Raw genomic sequence first — 21,291 nt, forward strand, 5'->3', positions numbered from 1 at the left:
GATATTAAGCATTGGGTTAAAATGAGGTGAATGATTGGCTGTGTGACCTATAAGGGTGCAACAGAAAAACCCCAAACTTTTTTTTTTACATGTTATCAGTGAGTGTTACAGCTTAGCTTCACAAAAATATGTTATTTTTGAAAAACATACTTACAAGAACTCATTCTTGATTTTTGAGTGCAATATTTTGCAATTCAACAATAAAAAATATATTCATTTGTTGAAAAAAAAATCGACAATCGAAAGTATGATAAATAAAATAAAATAAAATAAGATTAAATTGAATTGAATTGAATTGAATTGAATTGCATTAATTAATAAATAAATACATAAATAGGATTTCAGTAGGCGGAACATATATTTTACGATTTGTGGGGGAAGGATATTTCAGTCGGACCTAACTGTTAGTTCCATCTGCTGGATTGAAACAGCCCCTGTGAGTGTTTTCTTTTATTTATTTGAGCTTTATGCTGTAAATTAATGAGCCTTCTTTGTGATAGACACGAGTGTCACCTGTGAGTGTATTTCACTGGTAAATATATTCAGAAATTTCATGGCAACACGCGGAAGTTTAATCATTTCGAGGCCCCAAAGCTAACATTAGCTGCGCTGAGCTCTCAACAACACGAATAAGAACTAGCAAGGCTGCTACAAACAGCTTCACCGCGACTTCCTCAACGCTGTCAGGAAGTTATTAATAATAAGTTAGTATTCATGTTTACACGGTTTTTGACTCTTTAAAAATCCTCCTGTCATGTGACACAACCATTAGCTTAAAGTGCGCTGGTGTTAACATGACGTCATTTGCTTCTTATGGGAAAACAGTTTGCTTTAAATGTCACATTTTGTGCCGCAGCTGACTTTTACAACGCAGTACGCTTGACGACACGAATACAAGATGATTTAGAGGATTCAGAAGCGTTTTATTCAACTGTAAAGACTGTCTAGGATCAAATCAGGAGTTCTTCTTTGTTGTGAAATGTTAAAAAGTAACGTTACTCACGTAGAAATACTCGGTAAATAAATAATTACTTGATAAAGAATAAAATGGCTTCTTGTTTAAAAAATGGTTATTTGAAAATAAAAATGAGCAATTTTAGGCTTTTTCCATGTTTAAAAACATTTTGGACTTTATAAACAAAAATAAATGTTTACAATTGTTTACACATTTTCTAGCAACAACAATAAGATTCACTGATACAAGAAGTAAATGACAAAAATGATTCTGAATTAGCAATGTAATATTCGACTATTTTAAACTTTTACGAGTCAATATTGATCATTTGTTTCCCATATTTACATTTTTTGTTTGTCTTTTCAGATAATTGTGTTTCATCTTCTGTTTTTAAGAGTTTTAAATTCTCCAACATGTTGAAATTGTTGCAGATTTCTCTTTTTGGTAAAAAAAAATATTTGTAAGATATACATTAGAAAATAATTACACAGAAAACAAGCCATGTTTAGTAAGTGGAAGATTATGTTGGTCGGATCTGATTATTTACATTTCAATCAATGTATTATTTATAAAGCACCTTTATAAGCAGGAGCAACTAAAGCCCTGGACAGAAAATCAAATATAAATGAAATCATGAAACAATTAAATACAAAAAAGAAACAATAAAAACAGTTAAACAGTAAAAGCAATAAAACAATAAAAACTAACAATACATCTCTACATTTACTGGTTCAAACAGCCCCTTTGAGTCCACCTGTTTATTAACAATGATTGTACAGACAAAGTTTAAAACAACTTAATACTGGTGGGTTATGATAATTACCTTTTTATGCAATAATCTGCTAATACCACTGTTATTCCAGATTACTTTATCAGGGATTAGCATTAAATCAAGCATAAATCTGGAGTGTTATTGCATTCTCAGAGTTCATTTCCGTAGTTTGTTGTAGATGTTGGGCTTTTGATTATTCCCTTCTTCCAGGCATTCTTTTGTAAACAATGTTTGAACCTATAATTTATACAATCAGTTTAATGATTTTGAATTGGCAATTTCCTGTGGCTGCAAAGCAAATGCGGCTGTATTTAGTCCTGCTGAGAGCTAAGCAATGCAACTCATTCAGATAAACCACATTGTACTTTTTTCAATTGCCTATCATGAACTTCACCAATAAACATCGTGTAAAAGTGGGTAAAGTTTATGACATTATGTTTTTTTTCTCAGCGTTGCTGTGTCAGTCTAGAATCCTTCCATCCATTATTCTGCTTCTGTTCTGGGTTTGGGTCAAAGGGACACAATTCTTAGAACATATTGGCAGGTTTTAATCTCTCCGGATTATCTGGGAGGAAACAGAGGTGTTCCTTAATCCCTTCAACCTTCAACTTCTTGATATAGAGCAGCTGCCATCCACGGTCTGAGAAACTCCTGCTACTCTGTGAGGAAAACTAATCATCTGAATACTGGATTTAGAAAAATGAAAACAAAGTTACAACCTACATCGTATTGCCTTCAGTAGGAATACAGGGGGAAGGAAAATCGAGAAGATTGTTTTTGGATTCAGATCTGCTGCTTCACACTCGACTGTGAGACGTTCCAGAGAGCTGACGGTCAAGGATTAAGGAAGTCAATACGACCATGTCTTCTGCAAACAGAAGCAGCAGAATATCTGAGTTTGTTTTAGGAAATTTTGTCCACAACAGAATTAGTAATGAGGGACAATGATTTATGAAATCAAAAATGGATTTTCTGTAGGTAACTTTCCGTCTGTCTTCCTTTTTAGCAGGTGGAGGGATGAGCCTCTCCCCTGTTACTGGCACTGAAGTGCCACAAACAGCAAATGGAGTCGCGACACCCTTTGAGAACGGCCCTCATTTGTCTGTAAAACGTGGGAGCAGCTCATTAACCGGATCCGATGAAGCGTCGTCACTCGGAAACTCTGAGAATCATGTCGACGTGGGAAGCAAAGATCCAGACGGAGAAACTCTCTCTGACGCAGAGACGGACATTAACGGGCGAACGTGTAATTTATCATTAAGCAGCCCTCAGACAGTAGACTCCTCCTTCACTGCTGAGAACGCGTTACACTCCAAAGACACAGAAATACTCGAGTCCTCCAAGACGGCGGATGAAGTTCTCATGTGGGATTCGGCCCGACGCGCCGAGTCCAAACACTCAAATGAACACGGAGGCCCTGTGGGTGCAGACAGACGGCAAACGCCGCCACAGAGAGCGGAGGGGGGCGCCGACAGTCAGGACGGAGAGAGGGAGAAGCAAGATGAGGAGGATGATGAGAAGGACGAAAACACGTGGAGTTACCAGCATCCCGGAAGAACAAAGGACACAGAGGTCAGTGAGCTTTAGGTTTCATCTTTATTTCATCTAAGAAGGGACTGAACATTATTTGACGTCAATAAACATTCCATAATTACCGTATTTTCCAGAGCATAAGCCAGGGTGCAACTTATACTCGGAAGCAACTTATTTGTGTTTTTTTTAAGACATAAATAAGCTCATATATTATTTATTTTCCCATAAAAGGTTGTCATTTAGCATGGGGATCCCCAAACTTTTTCTTGTGAGGGCCACATATCTGTTTTTTTCTCTGATGTTGGGCCGAGGTCAGTTTGTAGGCTAACAGAAGAAGTGTAAAAATCGCAGGATGCGTCCAAACGCAAACATTTAATGTTTTCCAGAAATCTACTCATAACTAGATAGGAGCAAAGACTGCAGAAGAGTGGATTGAAAAGTCACATTCTATGTGGGTTGTGCATCTCTGATAGTGTTTAGGAGGCGGGGCCAAATGTGGAGGCGGGCCATAGTTTGGGGACCCCTGCTTTAGCGGTAGTTTCCTCTGGCAACCACTAGAGTTCGCTTCATCTGAGTATTAATATTTGCTGCTAATAGTTGTAGAAGAAGTGTCGTTCAAAACGAACAAGGAAAAGAATCTGATTGTTTTCTTCTTAAACTTTGATATTTTTCTTATACACATCAAAAGATTTGTTTTTTTGTTTTTATTTATTTATTAGTTACACTGGCCTTGGCGGATTTGCTCTGAAACGTCAGACTTTTCTCCCAAAAGTGCAACGGTGAAGATTTACGCTAGCGAGACACAGAGCTATCATAATCAGACGGCAAATTTCCAAAAGCCACGCCCCCTCAGAGGAGATTTTGGAAACAGTGTTCAAATCAGCATGAAAAATTTATTTTTATAACATTTAGGTTGTGGGATTTTGGTTAAAAACTTCATAATCATAATTAAAATACTACTGGGAATTTTTTTGTAAAAAAAAAAAATAATGTCACGGGGGGACCTTAAAAAGCCATTATCAACTTTAACATTCAGCAGGGACGCATGTCTTATCTTTCTGCACCTCATTTCCAGCTTTCGCGGCACTACTCGTCCTCAGCTCCTGGTCCTAGCACCTCCTCCTCTTCCACTCCCCCTGCTCTCCTCCCCTCAGACGACGCCCCGTGTCCCCCACACATCATGGCCCAGGTTTGGGTTCGTAATGTCCGGGGGATGCAGGACAGCAAGAGCCTGGATGAAATTAGTCAAGCATGTGGAGGTAGGCTTCATCCACACAATGTTTGCTACATTTGTAGTCTTTTCTGAGTCCCAAAATATACCAAAAAACTGTTGGTATTTCTCCTCCCAGGTGGGTCAGGAGCTCGAGGTGGGGGCAGAAGTGGGCAGTCTGAGGGTAGACGGGCAACAATCTCTTCAGCTCTGGAACTAGAGGGTACTGTAAGCCATGAGGGAGACCTGACCAACTTTATCACCAAGAATCTAGAGCAGAAGATCAAAATGAGCTCCAAGCCCAGTCTGGACTGCAGCGATTGTACGTGAACCACTGAGGCAGTCTGTGTTTGAGCTTAAACCCAATTCTCTCCCATTTTTGTTCTTATTTTTGACCTGTTTTCCCTAAAAAAACAAACCTTTGAGTTAGCTTAAATGGAAAACCAGGAGGAAAGGCTTCACAGAAATAAGAAACATTTATTTTAAGGCAATAAATTAAAGCAGTGACAAAGTAAAATGCATTAAGCTGCTTTAGAGTAAATGAAAGTGTCTCCAGCCTTTCTGAGACTTGACGTAATTTAGCTAGCCCATTAGCAGCCGTCACTCTTATCTGATTTTTCCAGTGGGGAGATGCTGACACTCCGCCCTTCACTTTCGAACCTTTCCGAATGAGGATGTCAGCCGAACCAGCCGCCGGATTTAAAGGCAGTAACGCCGTCAATATGCCCTCTGTGGCAGCTCATTACCTCGAGCGGCTGATTCAATTAAGATGGATGACTCACGCTGTTTGGACTGCAAGAATTTAATATTGAGGTCCTGCTGCTGCCTCGCAGGGAAGCTCTGCAGATGGAGAGAGTTAGAGTTGAACCACATGTGTTTTTGGTTTGGTTGACTTGTGGGGTTTGAAACACCAAATAGAATTTTATTTTGTGTTTCTAGTTCATGTTAATTAATTTGTCTTCTAATAAAATTGCAGACTCTTGTTATTTTGCCTTAATACTGACAAAAATGTTAGTGTTTTAGTGTTTCATGTCTCTTTCCTGGCCTGATTCCATCCTCTTCTCTGTCCAGCCGACTGCTCGGGTCCCATCTACAGGAGCCGGGGGTTGTCACGGCGACCAGCGGATATCCCGCCCATCGACGCCACGGTTTTGTTGGACCTTCAGAAGCACGTCCAGGACGTGGCACACAGTGTGGAGCTGATGATGCGGAGCCTCAACGGAACCATCCAGAATGTGAGCTTTAAACTGTTGGGGTTTCTGTCTACGGTATAGGGCCATCGCGATTAATCGACTAATTTAATAGTCGATTAGTCGTTACCTTATATTGTACGGAGTCGGAGTGTTGTAGTGTTGAATACAGCTGTGAGCGTTCAGCACCCAAAACGGCACATTTTTTCTATTTAAGTCAGTGAGACCAAAACTTTATCTTCAGTGTAAAATAGTTTCTCGTTTCTGATGCTGACCTCGTTTAATTGTGTGAATGCTTAGTAAACATTCACACTATAGTGATCCTCCTGCTCCTTTCACACCTTCAGCAATCTTGGTATCAAACTTCCAACTAGTTCAGGACATTACTGCTTGTATTTTTGGAATTTATAAACTTTATAGTTTTTGAAATATTGAGTAAAATATGCCCCATAGGAAATGAATGAGAAAATGTTCAAATTTCACAACTTTAAATAGATTAGCAACAAGCCTTTCAATAAATTCATGGGCTATGTTTTAATCTTTTATAGTCATTTTCAAAAAATATTTTAGCAGCATGCTAACATTTTTGGCTAATTTGTTATATACTGGGTTTTTAAGGCTAATTTAGAGTTTAGCTTCTATTTAGGCAACAGGATAACGTTTTTGACTAATTTAGTTTACCGAGGAGTTTTGGGCTATTTTGGAGTTAAGCTAGTTTATAGATAGATAGATAAGCTCAGTGAATCAGTGAATAGGATCATAATCAATAGCCAGTACACATGCAGTGCCAAGACTACACACCATGTATAAGAAGATAAATAAATAAATAATTCAATAGTAAAAATCTCCAGAGAATATTAAACATATTTAAAAATACATTTCTTAAAAGCCAATATAAATTAATAAAAAATTGGGAGGGGAAGGCAGCTCCTCCAGTGTTTCCAGGTCCTGGATCTAAAATGAATGGCACTAAACTTGATGTGTATGGACATAATAAGAGTGTTTTTCCTGGAGTCCAGCCTACACATGAGCTTGAATATGAGGGTGCGCAGTAGAGCATGTAAGGTCTTAATTCTGTTAAAAACAAACGACTCACTCGTACCCGTCCATCTAGGCTTTCTTAAAACCACTCCTAAAGCATCATTATACGCCACCTGCAGCTTTCTCATCCGGGCTGTGTGCATCGGGGAACAAAAAGCCTTAAACAAAGTCAGCTTGACACTGACTATTTAAGCAATGTGTATTAGGGATATTTAAGCAATTTTACTACACAATTTTAAGAAATTTAGCTCAACTTCAGCACTCTTTCATAGTTCTTCAATAAAATTTTCAACCTTTTAGCAAATTAAACATTTTGCAAATAGCTTTTGCATTTTCAATAAATCCCTTCAGCAATTAAAGTAAATTGCATTGCCGTTTTCAGCAAAAAGCTTCAGCATCTTCAGCGACTACTTCCAGCAAAAAGCATTCTAGCATTATTGCATGTAACGCAACTTTTCTAGTTTAATCTTGTTTTAATACTATAAACTAATGAAGGACCGAGGCTGCACGGCTCATTAAGAGTTTAATAAACTGTCTTCTTCATTGTCTTTATTTTAAGTTAGTTTAAAGCTAGTGATGTGTGCTTTACATCCACTTTACATATGATCCGATTAGTCGACTAATCAGAAAAAATAATCGTTGATTAGTCGACTATTGAAATAACAGTTTGTGGCAGCACTACTACAGTACACACACAATTGATTCTACGCAGAATTAGCCTCAAGTTTTCACTCTAAATATCCTTCAGCTTTGAGTTGAATGAGTTGTCGTCCTCTGGAGTGTCTGACCTCTCTGTCCGTTCATCCAGATGACTGCTCTGAGTGTGGGCTACATCCAAACCTACAGAGACTCCGTTGATAGCCTGGGGGAGTCTGTAGATATGAGCATAAAGGTAAGTGGTCTGTCAAAGTGGCTCTTTAAACTAATAAAGGACATCTTAAAGTCCAACTTCCATCATGATCTATTTTAAATCAAACTTCAAATTAAGCTTTATTTGTATAAAAAAGCTTATTTTTATATCATTTTAAAAACCTTTTATTTATAATGATGATGTTTTTAGCCACAAAAGTGTAATTCTGTAGGACAGTTTATGCAGTTTATTTAAAAATACACCCATGAGTTGTAGTCGGGACTGATGGGATAGAGTAAGCCCGCCCCCTCTTCCTGTCACCCATAACTGAGAGTCAGAATAGAACAGAATAACTTTATCTTTCCCCCAAGGATAATTCTGTTAACTCTTTAACATCTGAGGTGTCGTCCGTGACACTTAAACACAGAATCTTTAACATAATGTAACTTTTCATCCATTAACACGATCATTCCAGTAGATTCTGAAGGAGAAAAGCGGCTCGTCTACTATATGTTGTGAATATATTTATATGAATGTGGTCCAGTTCACATACTGTAAAATGTATTAATGAAATATTGAGATTGTTAATATCATACAGTGTTACATGGATTCTCTAAAGGAGAAGTTCTAACAAAAATGTTCAGATCATTAATATTGTAAACATTGTTCTGCTTCTCCTGGAGGACGTTTCAGTTTGGCCACTAGGTGGCGATCGTGCTATATTGATCTATTAAACCAACATTTATGTCTGTGAGTTTATAAACATGTTCATTCATTCAGAAATGTATGTTTAGGTCGACCGAGTGTTAGCATTAGCCATCCTATTGGAAATCCCATTAAACGTTAGCATCGAGCTAGCTGACTTTAGCCTAATGTACAAAATCAATTTATATTTTTATGAATTGATAATTGATCTGTTAAGTTTAAAACGATAACATTGATTTTATCAACCCATCTGTAAATATTATTGCTTATCTTGAAGCCACTTTATGCAGTTAATATATTATTTTTTTTATGTTGTTAATTTACTGCTCAGGTCATATCATGGAGCTCCACAGAATTATATTACCAAAGTGAATCTATTTTATTATGATTCAAAGTTTTTTTTTTGTTGTAGTTGTGTTGTGTTGGAGACACAACCCTGTTCATGTGTTGTTGTTCCTGCAGGGCATGTACACGTTGATGGCTCGCTGTGAGGAGCTGGATCGCTCCATGCAGCCCATCCACGTCCTGGCTGCACAGATCCGGGACATTAAACGCACTCTGGACGCTCTAGAGGCAATGTGCAAGTAGCACCATCGTCATCTCCAACTCCAGGAGGATTCTGGGTAGAAAATCCACCCTTCACATGTCGAGCCGGAGTCTGGGAAGCATCGCTGGTCATCGCAGCCGGAGTCTGTCCTGACCGTTTCTGTGTCGTGTACGTTTTCAGGGGAAAGGAGCTTGTCTGTGTCTCTGGGATGAGCCTTCTCTTCACTTTTTTTTTTGTTTTAATTGAGTTGTTAAGAAACAAAACTGAACAGACAAATAGAGGAGGGTGTGATAAAAGCATTCTTTACCCCTCCTCTCGTCTGAGGAGTTTTTATCCGTCCTGCCTGCTTGGTTCAGATTGCACTAACCCCTCCTGCCCAGATGGGGGCGACATTTCTGTTTCTGGAGAGTTAAAAATCAAACTTCTCACCAAAAAAAAAAAAAAGACAGTGACTTTTGCACAGGAACAGAAAGTCTATTTTTTTAACTTATGCAAAAACAGATTGACTGCACGCTGAGTCAGAGCAGGCCCACGTCTGCCTCTTTTATGTGTTAATTTATTCACTTTGCTCAGCATGCACGTTTGCTCGTAATCGGATCATTACGCACCTCACATCATACTCCCACTATAAGCCGTCGACTTTTACAACTGCACACGAAACAGGCGAGTTCAGCTGAAAGGTTCTTTAGTGGTCCTGTAACCCAAACGATGGAGAAACTTTAACACAAATGAAAGCCTCAGCTGTGTCTTTGAATATCTGATCAATAATAAACCATTAAGAATCTTCTGGTACTTTAACTTTTCTGTGTTGTTTATATCTGATCAAGTTTTTGATTTTTTTTTCTTTTTTTTATCAAAGCAAATTATTTTATGTTTGTGTCTCAAACTCATCACCGTCTCATAAAAAACGTCTCATTTAGCACTTATTTCTATCTCAGGTCGCTCTTATTGTCTGTTTTGTTACATCTCAACAATAATTTATTTTTGATTTGATCACATTGTTGCTACAAACGGTCTCTTTATTTCTTAATTTAAAACAACAAAAGTGAAGGTTTGATGAAAACGGCTTGTTAAATAAATATTTATTAAATCAAATAATTCTTTTATGTACATTAGACACTTGAAATCCAAACATAATTCCTAAAAATGTTAATAACATGAAGCCTAAAATCACCAATAACAGAGTGAGGTATTGGCTGTAGAAAAAGATGCTATTAAAGTTGACTTTAAGCAAACGCACTACAAATCTAACTCTTGGTAAACTAAAGTCTTGCAGGAAAAATGATCTGAACAAAAAAGATATTTTAGAACAAAATAATTTTAGTTTGAGAAAACAGTTTTTAGAGACTAGAATTGTTTTCTGAACATACGTTGGATCATTTTTCTGACCCGATTGGCAGATTTATTCATTTAAAGAAAATCATTTTTGTCTCATTTTTAAGGGTCCTGTTTTTGCAGTACATTTAACATGTAAGATTAGCTAAGATTTCCTTTCATTCTGCCTGAATAGAAATCATTCTTTAGTGTTAATTTTTGCCACTGAGTTGTTTTTCTCTAACGAGGTAGCGGTCATTTATAATGAGTTTAGTTTGAAAACAGCTTTAAAACAAGACATTTTTAGTTCTGATTGTTTGAATTACATAATGAAACGTGTCGGTCGTTGCACTGCTGAAACTCCAGTATAAAGATTGTCTGTTTGTACTTACAGTAATGTGTGATATGATATAAACCTTATCAATGTTCTATTTTAAATGCAAACGTGTTAAAGAGCAATACTGAAAACAAGGCCACCGTTTATTTTTCTATTTAGACATTATTTGGAGGTTTGAATTTCCTAAACATGTCTTTGGTTGTTGTGTCCTCTGCGAGCAAATATTGTGTTTCCAACATTTTTTTCTCCGATAATTTATTGTATAATCTGTATTTGTTTGTTCCTCTGTCTAAAACACTGTAAAAAGTGAAATAATGGACCAATTAACAACATTTCTGTAACTTGTTAAATTTAAAAATATAAATTTTTATCTGATTAAAATTTTGGGTTGATGGTTTCTCAAGTCAAAACTTTAATTTAAATGCATTAAATTACAGAATTGTTGTTAATTGATCCAATATTTCACTTTTTACAGTGAATGAATTATGAAGACTAAAAATGGAAACTGATGGGAAATTATAAACAAGAGAAGCAATATGTTATTTAGGTCTTAGAGGTGCAGATAAAACAAGATGAGTTCTGTAACAAAATGATTTAATTACATCACATACTTGATTATTTAATTGTCTTAAGTGTGTATTTTATTGAAAAATATTAAATGTACATGTACTGAAAAAAGCAACAAATGTTTCAATAAGAATGGGAAAGACACAGACAATATTATAAACATTAGTAACACATATTGTGAACTGACACAAATGCCAGAATCATTAAGGAAGTCAGAAATCTCACATTTTTTCCTTTTTTTTTTTTCTTTTTACATGTAGTTCCACTGGGATTCCTGCAGGGGGAGACATAGAACTCAAAAACCTCTTTAGGCTAAATCCACTTTCACAAAATTGATGCTTGAATGTTGAAACTTTTGATTATTCTTCACCAGTTTATTTTTTATGATTACCAAAAAAAAAACAAATTAGGATTATCTAAAATAAAATGTCTTTAATCCCCTTGTGAATTTGCCCTTTAGAGTGAAGCAGGTCAGTGTTTTGTACCTTCTGCATCTTGGCACATCCAATGTGACAAAGTCTATTACTAGCTCCAGAAATTGTTTGTCCTTCCTTAAACGAGGGAAGCAAAAAGTACAATTTTAAAGTATGGGGAATTATAGTTTACATTTTAATGTTTAGGAGTTCTCAAGGACACTTCAGATGAGGTCACAATTACACCTCAGACCTGAAGTCTGAAGCGAACTGTCACTTTAAGGTCGCAGACATAGACTTCCTGCCACCAGCCCCAGCAAAACCATCACGTTCGGGTCGGCCGGCAGACTGGCCACGCTGTCAGTGGGTGCTTCCAGTGAAGGCTTTGAGTTGCCGGTGTCAGGAGGGTCAGTTCTTCTAAATTTAGTGTCGGAGGCACTTTTTGCTGCGGAGGCTGCTGTCACACCTCCAGCGTCTACCTCAGATTCAGCTCCATCCCTAGGAGCCTGCTGGTCTGACGCGTCCCCGCCTGCAGTCTTGTACCACTGGCACTGGAAGTCTTTCTTCCAGATTTCTGCCGGATCGGGTTCGGCTGTTTCGTTGTCTTTGTCCGACTGAACCGTTCCTTTTCCCACCTAAAAATGACACAGTGAAGAAAAAAAAATCATGTTTTCAACTGTTTTTAATGTTTTTAACGATTATAAAATTGTTCCCAGTGGTCTTTTAATGATTATTTCGCCGTTTTAAGACTAAATCCATTTTTTTAAGACAGTTTTTGCAGAGTTCATCAGAAATTTCACTCTGAGTTTTGGGCCGGACTGTTGGCCCAGAAGTAATCCTCCACTGATTTCCCATCATCCCTTTGTTTACACTCTCTCCCACCAGCTTACAGCCCCTCACACAACCCCAGTCCAAAGGTAATTTCACACCAAACAGGATTCGAGCCGTGCACGACAAATTCGCTGCTCGCCGCCTGTCATGAGATATGTTCTTGATGGGAGGAGCTACCAGCTACTGCATTTAGGGTGATCGCTATAAGGAACGGTGTCTGTGGATGGCTCACTAAGAATGTATGGAAGACATATAATGTTGAGAAATCAGATTTATTTACTGTGGAGAGTTCTACTAAAACATTGATAATCATGTCTCCATGTTTGAGCTTATATGATTATTGTTAAAAAATGTTCCCGTACAGGGACCTGTGTCTGTATGACAGCCGCTTCCACAGTGTTTCTGTGTCTCTGTGGCTGAGCTTAAAGGCTCTCTGTCTCGCATTAACCCGAGGGGGGAAAAATAAAATTAGGAGACCTTTTTACTTTTTTAAAATGTCTCGATGAGGCCCAAGCCGGCAGCCTCCACACCCTGCAGCGGCTCTCTGCTGGAATATCAAGCGAGTGAGCTCCACTGCGGGAGCGAAAGCTGGCGATCTGTCCAGAGTGTATCCCACCTTCACCCCAAAATAGAGGATGAGCTCTGAGAATGTGCGGCTCCAGCAGATAAATGGGAAAGACGGATGTTCAGGTCAAAAACGCTCACATTAGATTGATAATATACCCACTGATTGAGTCACTGATAATGTCACGTGTCCAAAACTAAGTTCCTGATTGGTAGATGCAACACGGCGACCTGTCAAACTTCAGATATTAAAACTTTGGCTGCGCTGCCTGATTCGCGCCTCGTCACTCTAATCGAGCTGCTGGCAGACCTTTGCGGCGCGCTCATCGTTCAAATCGCGCTGTGGTATTTCAGATCTCCTCATGTGGCATCTGTTCCATTGACTGGAACTCCGCCGCATGAATCGCGTTTGGTGTGAAAGCACCTTAAGGCTCAGTGCAGGGGTCAGTAACCTTTAACAGTAAGAGAGCAGTTTGGGCTTGTTTTCTGAAGATCAAAACCTAGAAGGAGCTCTATAGTCTTCCTTTAGCCTTTAAGAAATTATGAATGGAAGGAATTATCAGACACTATTTTTGGAGGGCCAAATGAAGGGGAAGGGAGAAGGGAAGATTTCGGATTAGGCCTAAAGCTAGCGGTGCAACAAAAACGGTGAGCAATATCAGAGCTATCCATGCGTACAGTTTTGAGCCAACTCAGACGAGGAAGACGAAGACATTAATGGAACTTTTTGTCTCCAAGTGGATGGAGCAGGGACACTTTGTCTCGGCTGGTTTTCATCTGCTCCTGATCCATCACGATTTGAATAAAGAAATACTCTTTCATATGTCTTCCATCATGAGAAAAATGCACTAAAAACATGTTTTTCAGTGGAGTTGGGTTTTCAAAAATACGTTTCTTGGTTTATGTCAGAGTTTTTCTGTCAGTTAAAGGTCATCAGAGAAATGGTTGACAGGTGTTGCTGTGATCAAACTGCACCTGATCCTCCTCTATCGGGTCTTAGCTACTGTCTGTACTTAGCAACTAAACTCAGGGAATCTGCTGGCTGCACCGCTCCCTGCTGCTTACACTCTTGTTTTCTAAATAAACATCTACAGTTCTCTTAATTGGTATAACGCCTAAAATAGATGCTACATTTACAGCTTCCATCAAGTGGCGATAATAGACAATTACTAAGTAACCGCTGTGGGAGGGGGTCACGGGGATCTCAATGCAATCTGTTCTGATTCTTTTTTTACTCCAGCACTCATTTGTCTGTTAAACGTTTAACGTTTTTTACCTTTTCTGCCACCTTTCCAGCCGCTGTGGATGAGGGTGGCAGATGGAGGTAAGCGGAGCTGTCTGGATCCAGACGGACACACCGACCCCTCCCCTGGCAGAGGGATGCTGAGCACAGCTGAGTTGCCGTGGTGATGTTCACGAAGTAGGGTCCCAGCACTTTCTGGACGAACTCCGCCAGGTCCTGGCATTCTCTCTGGGGCACGGGGAGGAGGAATGGATTCTAATGAAGCTGTGAATCGATCTCATAAGATGTGCAATTTTGAGACTTAATGAAAAATTGGACGCAGCCTTTATTTCACGAATGGAAATGGTCACATTTGCATATATATAGAACAGGAAAAACAACTGTGGGTAAAACTAAAATCCGTAAAAAAAAAAGTAAATTAGATGCCTGCACAGTGAGATGTAAGCACTCATACCTCTGTTTTAGGCTCACTTTTATCCCAGATGACAATCCCTGCAGTTCCCATGGCAGCGCTCTCTCCTATAGTGTTGACCAGGTCAGTCTTTAAGAGAGAAAAATGCAGAAAACACAAAAATAAGCCTTTTTCTGAGCCAATCTCATTTCACTTACATTACATAAAGGGATGTTTATGAACTGAAAAAGTCTTTTAGAGCCTGTTAAATCAGAGGGAAACATCTTACCTGCGATAGAAAGGTTTTCGTCGAGGCGTAGACACTCTTGACCAAAGGGAAAACAGGAAGATCAAAATCTCTTCCAGCCAGAGACGAGACCCGTAAAGCCTCTCTTATCTGACCCGATGAGGAAAGCCGGGCTCCAGGAGTGCCGCTCTGCAGAAAGAGGAGCACTTTACACGCCTGTACGAAAAACTCAAATACAGCATAGTTATACAGTCAGAAAATACACTTCTAAACTGTTATTAAAAGCTTTGCTCCCAGTTGAAAGGAAAGTAAATATATTTTCTATCAACTTTGCATTGGATAGCTGCACAAATAAAATGTTGGTATTAGATATTTTTGTTAGTAATATTTAAGGTTCAGTGGAACTGTAGAGGCTGCTAAGAAGGAGATCCTGCAGGTTCTCCTGCTTGTTTCTGGTCCGCTCCAATGAAAATAGATTTTTAGGGTGTTTTTAATATGTTTTTGTGGCTTTTCTCTGATGATTGAGGACATCTACAAAGAAAATTGAGCTTTAAATTGCATTTCTGAATATTTCATTGTTTAAATTGTTGTGAATCAGAAGCAGACGAAAAAAATGCAGTTTGGAAAATTACTTATTTGTGTAGAACAGGTATGGGCAAAGTCCGGCCGGCAGGAATTTCTACCCTTTAGTTTTTCTTGCTTGTATCTGGCCCATGCCGATGTAAATCACATTTTTTGGTGTGTTTTTCATGTGTTCTAGTGGCATTTTCTGATAATTGAGGACATGTATGAAGAAATTTTATCTTAAAATAGCATTTCAGAGCAATTATTTATTTAAATCATTGTGAATCAGGACAAAAATGTTTCGTGTACAACAGGCATGGGCTAAAGTCCGGTCCTCTGGCTATAGTTCAGTCCATGGGCCAAAGTCCGGGCCGTGGACCAAAGTTAAGACCGCGGGCTAAAGTCCGGGCCGGAGGCTAAAGTTAGGACTGTGGGCTAAAGTCCGGGCTGTGGGCTAAAATTAAGACTGTGGACTAAAGTTCGGCCCGTGGGCTAAAGTTAGGTCTGTGGGCTAAAGTCCGGGCCGTGGGCCAAAGTTAAGACCGTTAGCCAAAGTCCGGGCTGTGGGCTAAAGTTAAGACTGTGGGCTAAAGTCCGGGCCGTGGGCTAAAGTTTGGTCTGTGGGCTAAAGTCCGGGCCGTGGGCCGAAGTTCAGACCGCGGGCCAAAGTCCGGGCCGTGGGCCAAAGTTAAGACCGTTAGCCAAAGTCCGGGCCGTGGGCCGAAGTTAGGATAGCTGGCTAAAGTCCGGGCCGTTGGCTAAAGTTAAGACTGCGGGCTAAAGTCCATCCCGTGGACTGAAGTTCAGACCGTTAGCCAAAGTCCGGGCCGTGGGCCAAAGTTAAGATAGCTGGCTAAAGTCCTGGCCATGGACCAAAGTTAAGACCGTTAGCCAAAGTCCGGCCCATGGGCCGAAGTTCAGACCGCGGGCCAAAGTTAAGACTGCGGGCTAAAGTCCATCCCGTGGACTGAAGTTCCGACCATTAGCCAAAGTCCGGGCCGTGGACCAAAGTTAAGACCGCGGGCTAAAGTCCGGGCCGTGGACCAAAGTTCAGACTGTGGGCGCAGGCCAAAGTACGGCACACAGGCTTAATGATAGACTTTAGCCCAATGGCCAAATGAGGCCCTCGTTCAAATTTCTACCAGCCTGCGTGTTCATGTTATAAAATCAATAATATGAAGCCCTAAACACTTTCTAAGAACTTCCGTTTCTTTTATGGCGATTGGCTAAATTAAATTTTGGAAGCCATTGTAAACCTGCAACAACAACCTGTGGTTACTTACTTGACCTACAGACCTGTAGGAGCCAGATGAGAGTTTGTGCTATTTTTCTCTTCACGTGATTAAAATGTAGAAGTTTCATGTTTGAAATTTAAAAATTAATAATGTATTTATATTCATTTTTAAACTCAGATTTAAAGTTAACTAATAGGTTTTCTTTTTTTTCCAGACAGACCTTTTCTTTATTTTATTTCTGGTCTTCAAATATGTAATTTACAGTAATTAGGTATATATCTGTTCCATGTGAAGAAATGAAAAGTTTCCAATTGTAAAAAAACATTAAATGGTACTTTAATTTGCATTTAAAGCATGGGTACCAAAAGTGGGGCCAAATTTGGTCCGCCAAAAGTCATCTTTTGACCCACCAAGTCGTGACTGTGGAGACCGAGGATTGTTTTGGTAAAATCCCATTTCCATTGATTCTTTATGGTGTTCCAAAACTCTACATCTGTAATATACTTTCGCCTTCCACTGTTAGCAGTTTCTTTTGGGTGAAACAACCCACAAGTGAGTCAGCTCTGGGCTTTCTTTTTTGTGTTAGAAATTCCCAAGAGCCTTCACGGTCAATTCTGGTGCTTTTAGCAGCTTTTTCACCTAGCCGGATGGAGCGACATCGGCAAACGGCTAAAGTCTAAAGACCAGCTCAGCGTCTCTCATTAGGATCCCAGTTTGCTGTTTTCATTATAAGAAAGTTTGAAAGTTTGTTTTAGCTTGTTCTTGTATTTCAATCGAAAATGGCCAGTGAGGCCTTGATGTTAAAGGTTTCAGAGACAAATGTTAGATCCCAGCCGGCATGGCCAGGTGGGCCCCATACGGTTTGAAAGTGGGCATAATTTGTGGGCCCTAAATGGGCTTTTCCGCAGTTTTTGTGGTGCCCCCCCCCTTCTGTTTGTCTACAGGGACTCTGCTCCCCAAGGACTGGCAGCCTGGGGGTCCACCCTGCTGGCTCTGCCGGCCCCTTGGCGCAGCGCTCGCTTGCTTATATTACCCTGGGCGGTGGAGCTTGCGACAATGTCCCCGACTGGTTGCTGCTGGCTAGTATAACGAGCAAGCCTTCTGAGCCCCCACTTGAGCTACGGTGGCCAAACACAGAGCGGCCACCATGAAAACTGCAGACAAAGCCAATCGGGGCCCACGTATATTGTCTACACTTAAACCATATGGGGCCCACTTGGCCTTGCTGGCTGGGTCACTATTTATTTTTACTTATGTGTGCTACCTCAATGAATGCAGAATCAAAATAGATAAATAAATTCTTTATTTCATGACATCCCAAAAATATTGTATTTGAAAAGCCATTTAGATTTTGGCCTTTTGAACAAAAAAATGTGGGCACCCCTGACTGAGTTTTCCCTGCGTTCAATGAATGCAGGCCGATTGATTAGCCCTCATTCATCTTTACCTCACCAAATCTGGCCCTCTTTGGCTCGAAACTGTACGGCTGGTTAGCTCTGATGTTGCTCTGCATTTTTGCTGCACCGCTAATGTTATGATGTGGGTGGGAGGGGCTGTAAGCTAGTGGGAGAACACGCAAACAGATGGATGATGGGAAATTGGAGTGGGCTTACTCTTACAGTTTAAAAAAATATATTTCAATTGGCTAAAAATTGCCTTTTTTAATTCAAAAACTGGAAATGCTTTGAAATTAAAAGATTATCGGAGTGAGTCTTAAGGAATTCAAACTGCTCTCTTCTTGTTTTGTCAGGTTCTCATTAGAAAAGCTGTAGTTGTTCAGGGAAGATGCCTCCACCTGCAGCTTGTCCAGAGTCAGGAGGGGGTAGAGGGCGGAGCAGCGTTTCCATAGCCACAGGAGCTGGTCGTTGAGGGCCGCCTCAGCAGGAGTGCACTGGCCGCTGTAATTGCCTAATACTGTTTGGGTGGGGTCGTTGTTGTTGCAGCTCGGGTAAGGAGAAAAGCCCCACAGCGCCTTGGGCCTCAACCTTTTGACCTCACGCAGACTTTCCATCATGACGGACTGGGCTGCTGCTTCGAAGTCCACCTGCAGGGAGACAGATGATCCTTCAGCTCTTTCCCAGAACTTGTCCAAATGTTTGCAAAACAGCAGCTGTTTAGATTACACTGATTTCGAATAGGCGTTAATCCAGGATTAAGAATAAAATTCCTTCTAATTCTACTTCAAGCCAATTTTCTTGATCTAATCCGCCTTTTTTCACCAGTTTTCTCACCTTTGACCACTTCTCCACCTCCTCCGGGGTCCATTTAGGAAAGAAGGATTTCATCAGCTTCCTGGACGCGTCCTGATACATGGCCTGCTTCTCTCGGTTCCTGGACCACTGGGGGAGCCACTCTGCCCAGCGCAGCACCCCCAGCCCCAGGTACCTCGGGGAAGGCAGAGCTGCATCCAAGTCCTGCTGCAGTTTCTGGATGTGGCTGTTGAGGCGTGTGTGCTGCGGAAGCCCCTTGTTGACAGGCGTGTTTTTGTCTACAAAGTAAGGGTAGCTTCCCAGCGTGTCTTCGTAGAAGACGGCGATGCGTTCTCGCTCCATGCCAAAGGACCTGGCATCTGCTCTGTTGGAGCAGGAGGAGTCGAGGATTCCCCAGAAGATGATGAAAGGCTGCCCGGACAGGAGAGGAGGCCGGGCGGGCTGGGGAGGAGCGCTCCTGCAGGGGCAGGCAAAGAGACCGAGGAAGAGGAGGAGCAGGAGGGAGGCGGCTGATGAAAAAGCAGTGGGTTTTGGTTCCGGCTGTGGGTCTGGATGGAAATGAGCTTTGGTGCACGCCATTGGAGTGGCTCACCCGTTCAGGCCGTCACATTCAACCATGTTGCTAAAAAAACAAACAAAAAACATCCATTAGTTTGTAATTTGATGTACAAGTTAAACAAAGTTAAATAATAATTGAACAATAACAAGTCTGCAGCAAATGTACTATCTCTGCTGGTTTTATATTAAAGACTTGTCTGGTTGTGTTGTTTGTGAAGTGAACCGTATAGTGTAGCGACTTTAAGGACAGATGAGTAGCTGGAGACGCTGACACAGATCTACTGTTTGTAAAATAAAGACTCCTTGTCCTTTTGTTTATTCTTGAAACTTTCTTGTGCATTCGATTTTGGAATTGTAGATTCAGACAGCACTGAAAAATGGCGAACACACTATATAGTAGGGCTGGGTGTCAATAGTTTCCAGGAATGATTTGATTAGATTCAATAGAGCCTGAATTCATTCGATTCTGGGTTTTTTTTCGATTCTTTCGATTCTCTCAATTTAGTTTACACAGTTTACACTTTGAGACATATTTCTTTAGAAATACATTAATAATCTACAATATGTTTTTAATACACTTAACTTAGTCTGATACAGTTCACATATTGTAAAATCGTATTAGTGAAGTAATGAGATTGTTAATATCATACAGTGTTACATGGTTTCTCAAAAGGAGAAACTAACAAAAATGTTCAGATCATTAACATTGGAAACATTGGTCTGCTTCTCTGTTTCAGTTTGGCCACTAGGTGGCGATCACGCTATAGCATTTTATTCCAGAAGAAGAAGAAAGTATGAGCAAAAAATGGTGCTTAGACCACAAATGATTACTTTATAAAATAATTCCTTAAAAGAGTTTAGAAAGTTCATTCATGTGAGTTTATAAAGATGTTAATTCGGTCAAAATGTATGTTTGGATCGACCGAGCGTTAGCATTAGCCGTCCTATGGGAAATCCCATTAAACGTTATCATCAAGCTAGCGGACACTGGCTTTATGAGCTAAATCAATTTATATTTTTATAAATCAATTACTGATCTGTTAAGCTTAAATTGATTCAAATCTATTAATTGATTTTATCAACCCAGCGTTACTGTGTAGAGAGTAGTCAAGGAATTCAGACAGCTAGTGAACTCTCAGTAATGAGGAGGGGAAAGGGGGGCGGGGTTACTTCACATTAACAGTCCCACCTACAAATCTGCCACCCTGCAGGAACTATGTCCTAAAATATATATATATATGTGTATAATTTGGGCTAAAATGACTTTAGAAATCAATCAAAAGATGATTGGAGTGGATCTTTAAGACTTTTTTATCGCAGTTTATTGCAGAGTTCATCTTAGTTGTTTATTTTGTTTTACTTGAAGTATATTCTGTTGCTTTCATTTTAGAATTCCCTGTTTTAATATATCATGACCTATTTACTTGATGTTTTTGTTTTCTACCTGATGGTCAGTTCTGTTTAGTTGTGTGTCAGTTTGACTGGTCTCCTATATTTTCAGTCATTTGTTGCTGTTTATGTTTTTTTGCAGAACATTCTGTTTTCTTGGATTGAATAGTTAAAGCTCTGACTCGAAGCATCACATTCTTTAGGGGAAAAACACAATAGCAAAGCAAAAACAATGATTTGGTTTCATTAATTTAGGAAACTGTCCTATCATTGAGTCTGCAGCTCAGCTCGTCCGTTCTGATACTGGAAGGAAATCCAACACATCCGACGCCCTTAAACTAATGTTTTTGACATTTTTACAAATTGCCCAAAAAACAAAAAAAAGTCTACATTTTTATGTTTTCCAGTTTGTGCCTCATCAAAAACCCACAAAAACAATTGCTTGTTAGCAGTGGCAGCTCTGCAAGAGCCCAGATAGCTGCATGTTCTATAACAAGCCATTAAAAAGGGAAGAGTCGCGCTGTGTGAGAAGTGACAGGTGGAAACATGGTGGCTGCAAATCTAAATGTCACAGACTCCTGGAACATGCAGTCTGCTGGTTACAAATAGCTCCACTGCTCTGCCG

The 21,291-nt window shown here is 39.9% G+C and overlaps 2 protein-coding genes across 2 annotated transcripts; one reads left to right on the forward strand and one right to left on the reverse strand.

Annotated features, from left to right (window-relative positions):
- The first annotated feature begins 355 nt into the window (after window positions 1–355).
- borcs6 (BLOC-1 related complex subunit 6) lies at window positions 356–9,601 on the forward strand. Its single transcript, XM_024293374.1, has 7 exons — window positions 356–436; window positions 2,734–3,299; window positions 4,336–4,519; window positions 4,610–4,792; window positions 5,542–5,705; window positions 7,510–7,593; window positions 8,719–9,601. The coding sequence occupies exons 2-7, from the start codon at window positions 2,745–2,747 to the stop codon at window positions 8,842–8,844; spliced, it is 1,296 nt and encodes a 431-aa protein (XP_024149142.1). The 5' UTR covers window positions 356–436; window positions 2,734–2,744; the 3' UTR covers window positions 8,845–9,601.
- A 4,346-nt stretch (window positions 9,602–13,947) lies between these two features.
- si:dkey-72l14.3 (Glyco_hydro_56 domain-containing protein) lies at window positions 13,948–19,331 on the reverse strand. Its single transcript, XM_024293373.2, has 5 exons — window positions 18,741–19,331; window positions 18,305–18,553; window positions 14,753–14,899; window positions 14,527–14,613; window positions 13,948–14,300 (listed from the first exon to the last, which is right to left on the reverse strand). Exons 1-5 carry the CDS (start codon window positions 19,296–19,298, stop codon window positions 14,073–14,075), a joined length of 1,269 nt encoding a protein of 422 aa, XP_024149141.2. The 5' UTR covers window positions 19,299–19,331; the 3' UTR covers window positions 13,948–14,072.
- Window positions 19,332–21,291: the final 1,960 nt, after the last annotated feature.

The sequence above is a fragment of the Oryzias melastigma genome, linkage group LG7, assembly GCF_002922805.2.
Source record: "Oryzias melastigma strain HK-1 linkage group LG7, ASM292280v2, whole genome shotgun sequence".
Classification (NCBI taxonomy): Eukaryota; Metazoa; Chordata; class Actinopteri; order Beloniformes; family Adrianichthyidae; genus Oryzias; species Oryzias melastigma.